Source organism: Gigantopelta aegis, chromosome 5 (genome assembly GCF_016097555.1).
Source record: "Gigantopelta aegis isolate Gae_Host chromosome 5, Gae_host_genome, whole genome shotgun sequence".
In the NCBI taxonomy this organism is placed as follows: domain Eukaryota; kingdom Metazoa; phylum Mollusca; class Gastropoda; order Neomphalida; family Peltospiridae; genus Gigantopelta; species Gigantopelta aegis.
In genome coordinates, this window is record NC_054703.1 from 4,600,207 (window position 1) to 4,612,949 (window position 12,743).

Genomic DNA, 12,743 nt, shown 5'->3' on the forward strand with positions numbered 1-12,743 from the left:
ACCAGTCATGATGCACTGGCTGGAATGAGAAATAACCCATTGGGCCCACCGACAGGGATCGATCCTAGACTGATCACACATCAAGCGAGCGCTATACCACTGGACTACGTCCCATCCAGTGTCGCCGTACTGGTACGGTACCTAAATAACACTAACTGATCAAACTCTAGGTGATATATACATGTAGTTTTACTTTAATAACATTCTGTGAATAACAATGTACAAAGTACCGTTCTCGACTTTCTTGACCTGTGATAACCTACTGGTACCCTGAACAATCGTTCTCGAACTATTTCGATGTTTGTAAACTGTTCACCTACATGTAACTAGTGTAAGTGACTGTTCCAACTGTAACATTTCTTGTTAATCATTTTCTAAATGAATTAGGAAGGAAATCTTTTATTTAACGACGCACTCAACACATTTTATTTATGGTTATATTGTGTCAGACATATGGTTAAGGACCACACAGATTTTGAGAGGAAACCTGCTGTCGCCACTTCATGGGCTAATCTTTTCAATTAGCATCAAGGGATCTTTTATATGCACCATCCCACAGACAAGATAGTACATACCACGGCCTTTGTTACACCAGTTGACGGAACTGATTGAGGAGTTTCTCTGTTTACATTATATGGCACCTGCATTTTTCCTGAGTTGACGTAAATCATTGAGGAGTTAATCGTTTTCGTGGTGTTGTGATAAACTTTTAATATTTGTTTATGTTTTGCATTATACCGTACCTGCATTTTCCTTCTAAGTTGAGATAAACTTCCAATTTTTGTTTATGTTTTGCGTTATATCGTACCTGCATTGTCCTTGAGTTGATGTAACTGACTGAGGAGTTTTTCAGTTCGCGTTATACCGTAGCTGCGTTATACCGTAGCTGCGTTATACCGTACCGGACCCGCGTTATACCGGACTCGTGTTATACCAGACCTGTGTTATACCAGGACGGCGTTATACCGTACCCGCCTTATACTGGGGCCGCGTTATACCGTACCCGCATTATACTGGGGCTGCATTATACTGTACCCGCGTTATACTGGGGCCGCGTTATACCGTACCCGCGTTATACTGGGGCCGCGTTATACCGGACCTGTGCTATACCAGACCTGCGTTATATCGGACCCTCGTTGTGTTATACCATAGTTGATGTAACTGTTTGAGGAGTTTCCCGTTATACCGTACCTGCGTTATACCGTACCTGCGTTATACCGCACCTGCATTATACCGGACCCCGCGTTATACCGGACCCGCGTTATACCGGACCCGTGTTATACCAGACCTACGTTATACCGGACCCGCGTTGTGTTATACCATAGTAGATGTAACTGTTTGAGGAGTTTCCCGTTATACCGTACCTGCGTTATACCGTACCTGCGTTATACCGTACCTGCGTTATAGCATACCTGCGTTATACTGCACCTGCATTATACTGCACCTGCATTATACCGTACCTGCGTTTTCCCTGAGTTGACGTAACTGTTTGAGGAGTTTCTCGTTTTCGTGGAGTTGCTGCGATATGTCCTTTTCCAGCTGCACAAGTCGCGAAGACAAAACTTCCTGACTCATGCCCTCGGCCACCTGTCAAGTGAACAAATGAACAGATATAGTGAACAAGATGCAAAGATAAAGTTTTTTTTAACTTGGGGGGGGGGGGGTTGAGGGGTTGGGGAGTTGGGGGTGGGGGTGGGAGTGGAGAGAGAGAGAAAGAGAGAGAGAGAGAGAGAGAGAGAGAGAGGGGGGAGGGAGGAAGAGGGTGGAGAGAGTGGGTGGTGGAGAGAGTGGGTGGTGGAGAGAGAGAGAGAGAGAGAGAGAGAGAGAGAGAGAGAGAGAGAGAGAGAGAGAGAGAGAGAAGGGGGGGGGAGGGGGAGGGTGGAGACACTGAGAAAACCTCCTTCCACCACAAATATGGGCTACTCTTTCCAATAAAGGATCTTTTATATATGCACTTTCTTGTAAACAAGACAGTACCTACCACAGCCTTTGATGCACATACACCAGTTGGGCATTGAATGAGATGAGGGGAAAAAATGAATGGGTTAAGATGATGAGATGAATGTTTTACAAACCGTCATCAAGCCCTAATGAAAGGAAGAAAGGAATGTTTTCATCAACGACGCACTAACACATTTTAATTATGATTATATAGGGCGTCAGACATACAAGGAATGTTTTCATCAACGACGCACTAAACACATTTTAATTATGATTATATAGGGTGTCAGACATACAAGGAATGTTTTCATCAATGACGCACTCGACACATTTTAATTATGGGTATACAGGGCATCAGACATACAAGGAATGTTTTCATCAACGACGCACTAAACACATTTTAATTATGATTATATAGGGTATCAGACATACAAGGAATGTTTTCATCAATGACGCACTCGACACATTTTAATTATGGGTATACAGGGCGTCAGACATACAAGGAATGTTTTCATCAACGACGCACTAAACACATTTTAATTATGATTATATAGGGTATCAGACATACAAGGAATGTTTTCATCAATGACGCACTCGACACATTTTAATTATGGGTATACAGGGCGTCAGACATACAAGGAATGTTTTCATCAACGACGCACTAAACACATTTTAATTATGATTATATAGGGTATCAGACATACAAGGAATGTTTTCATCAATGACGCACTCGACACATTTTAATTATGGTTATACAGGGCGTAAGACATACAAAGAATGTTTTCATCAACGACGTACTAAACACATTTTAATTATGATTATATATGGTTAAGGACCACACAGACGATGAGAGAGGAAAAACACTACAGCCATTCAATGGACTACTCTTTCCGATTAACAGCAAGGAATCCCGTATATATACACAGCATCCCACAGAATGGGTAGAACATACCAAAGCCTGTGTTATACCAGTTGTGGAGCACTGGCTGGAACAAGAAATAGCAATTTAAAATAAAAGAAGTTTTATTTAATGACACCACTAGACCATATTGACCACTAGACTACATTGACCACTAGACCGCATTGACCACTAGACCGCATTGACCACTAGACCACATTGACCACTAGACCACATTGATGTATTAATCATTGGCTAATGGGATATAAAACATTTGGTCATTTCAACATATACATGCAGGACAGAGAGGACACATTTTTCCATTAGCAGCAAGTGATCTTTCATAAGCACCATCCCACAACCAGGATAGTATATATACATTGTACCACAGTCTTTGTTACACCAGTTGTGGCGCACCGGCTGGAACGAGAAACAGCCCAATGGACACACCGACGGGGATCGATCCTAGACCGACTACATATTAGGCAAACACTTTACTACTGGGCGAATTTCAGCTAACATTTGGTGTAGCTGGACACAAATGGACGGCCATAAAGGAAAGAAATGTTTTATTTGGTGTAGCTGGACACAAGTGGACGGCCATAATGGAAAGAAATGTTTTATTTAACGGCACACTCAACACATTTTATTTACGGTTATATGGGGTCAGACATACATGTATGGTTAAGGACCACACAAATATTGAGAGCAAGAGATCTTTTATATGCACCATCCTATAGACAGGATAGTACATACATTGTACCATGACCTTTGTTACACCAGTTGTGGAGCACTGGCTGGAATGAGACATAGCCCAATGGGTCCACCGACGGGGATCGATCCTAGACCGACCGTGCATCAAGCGAACGCTTTACCTCTGGGCTACGTCCCGGCCCCTGATAAATCAATGTGTCTAATGGAAGTGCTCTCTCTCCCTCCCTCCCTTCCCCCCCTCTCTCTCGCTCTCTATCTCTCGCTCCCTCCCTCTCTATCTCTCTCGCTCCCTCCCTCTCTCTCTATCTCTCTCCCTCCCTCTATCTCCCTCCCTCCCTCTCTCTCTCTCCCCCTCCCTCTCTATCTCTCTCCCTCCCTCCCTCCCTCCCTCTCTATCTCTCTCCCTCCCTCTCTCTCTATCTCTCTCCCTCCCCCCCTCTCTCTCCCCCCTCTATCTCTCCCTCTCTCTCTCCCTCCCTCTCTCTCTCCCTCCCTCCCTCTCTCTCTCCCCTCCCTCCCTCTCTCTCTCGCTCTCTATCTCTCCCCCTCTCCCCCTCTCTCTCCCTCCCTCCCTCCTCCCTCCCTCTCTATCCCTCCCTCTCTATCCCTCCCTCTCTATCTCTCCCTCCCTCTCTATCTCTCTCTCCCTCCCCCTCTCTCTCTCTCTCCCTCCCTCTCTCTCTCTCCCTCCCTCCCTCTCTCGCATGCGCTGTGGATATCAGTGTGAGCCAGCACTTAACCTCTCAGTCGGAAACCTCACAATCCGCTATTTTATTCTCTCTCTCTCCCTCCCTCCCCTCTCTCTCACACACACACACCGTGGATATCGGAGTGTGAGCCAGCACTTAATCTCTCAGTCGGAAACCTCACAATCCGCTATTTTATTCGCTCTCTCTCCCTCCCTCCCCCTCTCTCTCTCTCTCTCACATACACACACACACACTGTGGATATCGGAGTGTCAGCCAGCACTTAATCTCTCAGTCAATCCGCTATTTTATTCTCTCTCCTCCCTCCCTCGCTCCCCCTCACTCTCCCCCCTCTCGCTCCCCCTCCCTCTTTCACACCGTGGATATCAGAGTGTGAGCCAGCACTTAATCTCTCAGTCGGAAATCTCACAATCCGCTATTTTATTAACCAGCTTTCACCCACGGTGTCTGTGTGTGTCAGTGTCAGTGTGTGTCAGTGTGTGAGTATCTGTGCCACAGAAGAGCCAATCATTATCAATATTTATCAAGCGTTCAACGCTCTCCTGTGTTGTAGTAAATTGAACAATGCCACAACTATTAATCACCAATACAACTGGAGGCAATGGAAACACTCATTGTTGCATGTGGTCCTAAGGGCTGTTCCAGAGTGGATCACATTTGAGGGTGGTGGTGGTGGGGTGGGGGTTGGGTTAGTGAGCAGCGGACATTATTTTTTAATTTGAAGTACCCGAAGTGCGGTTCAGATTATTTTTAACTAGGTAACCACTCAGTGGGGCACCAGGAAATTCTCACCAAAAATAAAAAGGAAAGGAATGTTTGTTTAATGACACCTCAGCACATTTTAAACTACGGCTATTTGGTGTCTAACATATGGTTATTTCTACACTTGGTCTACATAGTGAGAGAAAGGAAAGGAATGTTTGTTTAACAACACCCCAGCACATTTTAAACTACGGCTATTTGGTGTCTAACATATGGTTATTTCTACACTTGGTCTAGATAGTGACAGAAAGGAAAGGAATGTTTGTTTAATGACACCTCAGTACATTTTAAACTACGGCTATTTGGTGTCTAACATATGGTTATTTCTACACTTGGTCCAGATAGTGAGAGAAAGGAAAGGAATGTTTGTTTAACGACACCTCAGCACATTTTAAACTACGGCTATTTGGTGTCTAACATATGGTTATTTCTACACTTGGTCTAGATAGTGACAGAAAGGAAAGGAATGTTTGTTTAACAACACCTCAGCACATTTTAAATTACTGCTATTTGGTATCTAACATATGGTTATTTCTACACTTGGTCAACATAGTGAGAGAAAGGAAAGGAATGTTTGTTTAACGACACCTCAGCACATTTTAAACTACGGCTATTTGGTGTCTAACATATGGTTATTTCTACACTTGGTCTACATAGTGAGAGAAAGGAAAGGAATGTTTGTTTAACAACACCCCAGCACATTTTAAACTATGGCTATTTGGTGTCTTAACATATTGCTGTCTTGACACTTGGTCTACAGAGTTAGAGAAAGGAAAGGAATGTTTGTTTTTAAAACAATACAGAATTATGAAAACTGCGAATGAATAACGATTACAAATGCCAAATGTAAAAATATTTCTTGGCTTTTTTGTTCATTATCTAATGCATGATAAAACCCACAGCTCGAACTTGATGTCGGCACCGATGGCAATTTGCCCTCGCTGAGATAAAAACTGCCACAGGTCGAGAGCATCACTAACAGTACTTTTGTGGGCAAAACGTATACACCTACATGTAGTGTACGTTATCTGTCAGTATTTAACACTTGAAATATATCTCCATACAACAAAATAACCTTTCAGTCAAGTTCATTTGCTGCAAATTTGTCACTTCAAAAAACCCAATTGCCACTGGCAGGCTCAAAATTGCCATCGGTGGGCCATTTCATCCGTGGCAATTATTTTAGCAATTGTTGTGGGTGACAAATTCTCCAGTTCAAGCCCTACAACCCACCGACCATTAATGAGTTTGATTACACAGATGTTCAAGTCAACGGCCATTTGTTAAAAGCCAGCAAAGCAATCTCAGTGTATCTCTAGTGTACAGAATGTTATTGAATGATTATAATACACATTTTTATGATCACAAATGGATAGCTTTTATAAAATCAATTTTAGATAATATTGGTTGCACATACATATGGTGGTCACATTGTGAGCGTATTAATAGTGCTTCATTGTTGAAAATGTTTATTTCAACAAAACTCATAGATCAATTTTTGCAAACATGGTACAGTCATATTGACACTTCATCGAAAGCATCTTGTTACAAAATATTTAAAAGCAGTATAGCATTCGAAAATTATTTAAATTTATTAGAAAAAAAACATTGGTGCCCATTGTTACGTTTTAGAGTATCAAACCACAATCTTCCAATAGAGACAGGTAGATGGATACGTAAACCATTACATGATAGATTGTGTTTTTTATGCAACACTAACGACATCGGAGATGAATTCCATTATATTTTTACATGCCCATATTTCAACCAATTCAGACTTCAATATATACCGAAATATTATCGATCCAAACCAAACACATATAAATTTCACGAATTATTTAATTGTAAAAAAACTTGTGTCCTCCGAAAACTTGCAATATTTTGTAAACATATTATGAATACTTTCAAGCCCTCCGGCTCATAGCTTTATTGTATTATTATTGTGTATGCAAACCCAAACCAATTATTTATAATTATATTCCCATGTTCGTTTTATGTAGATATACTTATGTGAATAGTTTTACTCTGTCATCTTGTTAAAAAGTGTGAATTGTTGTATTATATATTGTTCCTCATATGCCGTGGATTACGGCCTGAGAGAAATAAATGTTCAGTTCAGTTCAGTTCTACGGAACTGAATGCAACCAGAGTCAAGAGCGGGTATGGAGGGGCCTCTCCCAGAAAGAAAATGGGTTACGTTTAGGTTAGGGTTAGAGTTAAGAAAAGAAAACAGTAATATATAAGAATAATTAATTTTGTCAAAAAGGTTAACTTAAAACAAATAAAATCTGTGAAAAATGTGGGTATCGCTCCATACCCGTTTTACCTGACATAACACATGTCACACACACCTTGTGAGCATTCAGTTCAAAAAATGTGTTTTATGTATGCAACAGCTGACAGCAAATCGCTTAATGGGTATAACTTCACTCAGTATAACCTACATGAATATTACTATTTTTATTTATAGATATAATTTTGTTTAATAACCTTCAACAAAACTGCTATTTCTATTTATGGACACAACTTAGTTTACCAACCTTCCCCAACATGACTATTTCTATTGATGGTCCTAGCTTGGTTCATGAACCTTGCCCATGTGTTTTTCTATTGATGGACCTAGCTTGGTTCATGAACCTTGCCCATGTGTTTTTCTATTGATGGACCTAGCTTGGTTCATGAACCTTGCCCATGTGTTTTTCTATTGATGGACCTAGCTTGGTTTACCAACCTTCCCCAACATGACTATTTCTATTGATGGACCTAGCTTGGTTGACCAACCTTGCCCATGTGTTTTTCTATTGATGGTCCTAGCTTGGTTGACCAACCTTGCCCATGTGTTTTTCTATTGATGGACCTAGCTTGGTTGACCAACCTTGCCCATGTGTTTTTCTATTGATGGTCCTAGCTTGGTTGACCAACCTTGCCCATGTGTTTTTCTATTGATGGTCCTAGCTTGGTTGACCAACCTTGCCCATGTGTTTTTCTATTGATGGTCCTAGCTTGGTTGACCAACCTTGCCCATGTGTTTTTCTATTGATGGTCCTAGCTTGGTTGACCAACCTTGCCCATGTGTTTTTCTATTGATGGTCCTAGCTCTGTTTACGAACCTTGCCCATGTGTTTTTCTATTGATGGACCTAGCATGGTTGACCAACCTTGCCCATGTGTTTTTCTATTGATGGACCTAGCTTGGTTGACCAACCTTGCCCATGTGTTTTTCTATTGATGGTCCTAGCTTGGTTGACCAACCTTGCCCATGTGTTTTTCTATTGATGGACCTAGCTTGGTTGACCAACCTTGCCCATGTGTTTTTCTATTGATGGTCCTAGCTTGGTTGACCAACCTTGCCCATGTGTTTTTCTATTGATGGACCTAGCATGGTTGACCAACCTTGCCCATGTGTTTTTCTATTGATGGACCTAGCTTGGTTGACCAACCTTGCCCATGTGTTTTTCTATTGATGGACCTAGCATGGTTGATGGACCAACCTTGCCCATGTGTTTTTCTATTGATGGACCTAGCTTGGTTGACCAACCTTGCCCATGTGTTTTTCTATTGATGGACCTAGCATGGTTGACCAACCTTGCCCATGTGTTTTTCTATTGATGGTCCTAGCATGGTTGACCAACCTTGCCCATGTGTTTTTTTTTCTATTGATGGACCTAGCTTGGTTGACCAACCTTGCCCATGTGTTTTTCTATTGATGGACCTAGCATGGTTGACCAACCTTGCCCATGTGTTTTTCTATTGATGGACCTAGCTTGGTTGACCAACCTTGCCCATGTGTTTTTCTATTGATGGTCCTAGCATGGTTGACCAACCTTGCCCATGTGTTTTTCTATTGATGGTCCTAGCTCTGTTTACGAACCTTGCCCATGTGTTTTTCTATTGATGGACCTAGCATGGTTGACCAACCTTGCCCATGTGTTTTTCTATTGATGGTCCTAGCATGGTTGACCAACCTTGCCCATGTGTTTTTCTATTGATGGTCCTAGCTCTGTTTACGAACCTTGCCCATGTGTTTTTCTATTGATGGACCTAGCATGGTTGACCAACCTTGCCCATGTGTTTTTCTATTGATGGACCTAGCATGGTTGACCAACCTTGCCCATGTGTTTTTCTATTGATGGACCTAGCATGGTTGACCAACCTTGCCCATGTGTTTTTCTATTGATGGACCTAGCTTGGTTGACCAACCTTGCCCATGGGTTTTTCTATTGATGGTCCTAGCTTGGTTGACCAACCTTGCCCATGTGTTTTTCTATTGATGGACCTAGCTTGGTTGACCAACCTTGCCCATGTGTTTTTCTATTGATGGTCCTAGTATGGTTGACCAACCTTGCCCATGTGTTTTTCTATTGATGGTCCTAGCATGGTTGACCAACCTTGCCCATGTGTTTTTCTATTGATGGTCCTAGCATGGTTGACCAACCTTGCCCATGTGTTTTTCTATTGATGGTCCTAGCATGGTTGACCAACCTTGCCCATGTGTTTTTCTATTGATGGACCTAGCTTGGTTGACCAACCTTGCCCATGTGTTTTTCTATTGATGGTCCTAGTATGGTTGACCAACCTTGCCCATGTGTTTTTCTATTGATGGACCTAGCTTGGTTGACCAACCTTGCCCATGTGTTTTTCTATTGATGGTCCTAGCTTGGTTGACCAACCTTGCCCATGTGTTTTTCTATTGATGGTCCTAGCATGGTTGACCAACCTTGCCCATGTGTTTTTCTATTGATGGACCTAGCTTGGTTGACCAACCTTGCCCATGTGTTTTTCTATTGATGGTCCTAGCATGGTTGACCAACCTTGCCCATGTGTTTTTCTATTGATGGACCTAGCTTGGTTGACCAACCTTGCCCATGGGTTTTTCTATTGATGGTCCTAGCATGGTTGACCAACCTTGCCCATGGGTTTTTCTATTGATGGACCTAGCATGGTTGACCAACCTTGCCCATGTGTTTTTCTATTGATGGACCTAGCTTGGTTGACCAACCTTGCCCATGTGTTTTTCTATTGATGGTCCTAGCATGGTTGACCAACCTTGCCCATGTGTTTTTCTATTGATGGTCCTAGCTCTGTTTACGAACCTTGCCCATGTGTTTTTCTATTGATGGACCTAGCATGGTTGACCAACCTTGCCCATGTGTTTTTCTATTGATGGTCCTAGCATGGTTGACCAACCTTGCCCATGTGTTTTTCTATTGATGGACCTAGTTTGGTTGACCAACCTTGCCCATGTGTTTTTCTATTGATGGTCCTAGCTTGGTTGACCAACCTTGCCCATGTGTTTTTCTATTGATGGTCCTAGCATGGTTGACCAACCTTGCCCATGTGTTTTTCTATTGATGGACCTAGCTTGGTTGACCAACCTTGCCCATGTGTTTTTTTATTGATGGTCCTAGCATGGTTGACCAACCTTGCCCATGGGTTTTTCTATTGATGGTCCTAGCATGGTTGACCAACCTTGCCCATGTGTTTTTCTATTGATGGACCTAGTTTGGTTGACCAACCTTGCCCATGGGTTTTTCTATTGATGGTCCTAGCTTGGTTGACCAACCTTGCCCATGTGTTTTTCTATTGATGGTCCTAGCATGGTTGACCAACCTTGCCCATGTGTTTTTCTATTGATGGTCCTAGCATGGTTGACCAACCTTGCCCATGTGTTTTTCTATTGATGGTCCTAGCTCTGTTTACGAACCTTGCCCATGTGTTTTTCTATTGATGGACCTAGCATGGTTGACCAACCTTGCCCATGTGTTTTTCTATTGATGGTCCTAGCTTGGTTGACCAACCTTGCCCATGTGTTTTTCTATTGATGGACCTAGCATGGTTGACCAACCTTGCCCATGTGTTTTTCTATTGATGGACCTAGCATGGTTGACCAACCTTGCCCATGTGTTTTTCTATTGATGGTCCTAGCTCTGTTTACGAACCTTGCCCATGTGTTTTTCTATTGATGGACCTAGCATGGTTGACCAACCTTGCCCATGTGTTTTTCTATTGATGGACCTAGCATGGTTGACCAACCTTGCCCATGTGTTTTTCTATTGATGGTCCTAGCATGGTTGACCAACCTTGCCCATGTGTTTTTCTATTGATGGTCCTAGCTCTGTTTACGAACCTTGCCCATGTGTTTTTCTATTGATGGACCTAGCATGGTTGACCAACCTTGCCCATGTGTTTTTCTATTGATGGTCCTAGCATGGTTGACCAACCTTGCCCATGTGTTTTTCTATTGATGGTCCTAGCTCTGTTTACGAACCTTGCCCATGTGTTTTTCTATTGATGGACCTAGCTCTGTTTACGAACCTTGCCCATGGGTTTTTCTATTGATGGACCTAACAGTGTTGACTAACCTTGCCCATGTGTTTTTCTATTGATGGTCCTAGCATGGTTGACCAACCTTGCCCATGTGTTTTTCTATTGATGGTCCTAGCATGGTTGACCAACCTTGCCCATGGGTTTTTCTATTGATGGACCTAACAGTGTTGACCAACCTTGCCCATGTGTTTTTCTACAGTGTTGACCAACCTTGCCCATGGGTTTTTCTATTGATGGTCCTAGCTTGGTTGACCAACCTTGCCCATGGGTTTTTCTATTGATGGTCCTAGCATGGTTGACCAACCTTGCCCATGTGTTTTTCTATTGATGGACCTAACAGTGTTGACCAACCTTGCCCATGTGTTTTTCTATTGATGGTCCTAGCATGGTTGACCAACCTTGCCCATGTGTTTTTCTATTGATGGTCCTAGACCAACCTTGCCCTGTTTACATGGTTGACCAACCTTGCCCATGTGTTTTTCTATTGATGGACCTAGCATGGTTGACCAACCTTGCCCATGTGTTTTTCTATTGATGGTCCTAGCATGGTTGACCAACCTTGCCCATGTGTTTTTCTATTGATGGTCCTAGCTCTGTTTACGAACCTTGCCCATGTGTTTTTCTATTGATGGTCCTAGCATGGTTGACCAACCTTGCCCATGGGTTTTTCTATTGATGGACCTAGCATGGTTGACCAACCTTGCCCATGTGTTTTTCTATTGATGGACCTAACCTAGTGGTTGACCAACCTTGCCCATGTGTTTTTCTATTGATGGTCCTAGCATGGTTGACCAACCTTGCCCATGTGTTTTTCTATTGATGGACCTAGCATGGTTGACCAACCTTGCCCATGTGTTTTTCTATTGATGGACCTAGCTTGGTTGACCAACCTTGCCCATGGGTTTTTCTATTGATGGACCTAGCTTGGTTGACCAACCTTGCCCATGGGTTTTTCTATTGATGGTCCTAGCATGGTTGACCAACCTTGCCCATGGGTTTTTCTATTGATGGACCTAGCATGGTTGACCAACCTTGCCCATGTGTTTTTCTATTGATGGACCTAGCTTGGTTGACCAACCTTGCCCATGTGTTTTTCTATTGATGGACCTAACAGTGTTGACCAACCTTGCCCATGTGTTTTTCTATTGATGGTCCTAGCATGGTTGACCAACCTTGCCCATGATGGACCTTTGGTTGACCTATTGATGGACCTATTGATGGTCCTAGTGGTTGACCAACCTTGCCCATGGGTTTTTCTATTGATGGTCCTAGCTTGGTTGACCAACCTTGCCCATGGGTTTTTCTATTGATGGTCCTAGCATGGTTGACCAACCTTGCCCATGGGTTTTTCTATTGATGGACCTAGCATGGTTGACCAACCTTGCCCATGTGTT

At 42.8% G+C, this 12,743-nt stretch overlaps 1 protein-coding gene across 1 annotated transcript in view; it reads right to left on the bottom strand.

Moving 5' to 3' along the window:
* LOC121373484 (alpha-1,3-mannosyl-glycoprotein 2-beta-N-acetylglucosaminyltransferase-like) overlaps positions 1-12,743 on the bottom strand; it is a 63,985-nt gene that overhangs the window by 19,256 nt on the left and 31,986 nt on the right. The window contains exons 3-4 of the mRNA XM_041500151.1: positions 1,461-1,587; positions 744-756 (exon numbers count right to left, since the gene is read on the bottom strand). Of these exons, the coding sequence (XP_041356085.1) occupies positions 744-756; positions 1,461-1,587 (140 nt within the window). The remainder of the gene's footprint in view (positions 1-743; positions 757-1,460; positions 1,588-12,743) is intronic.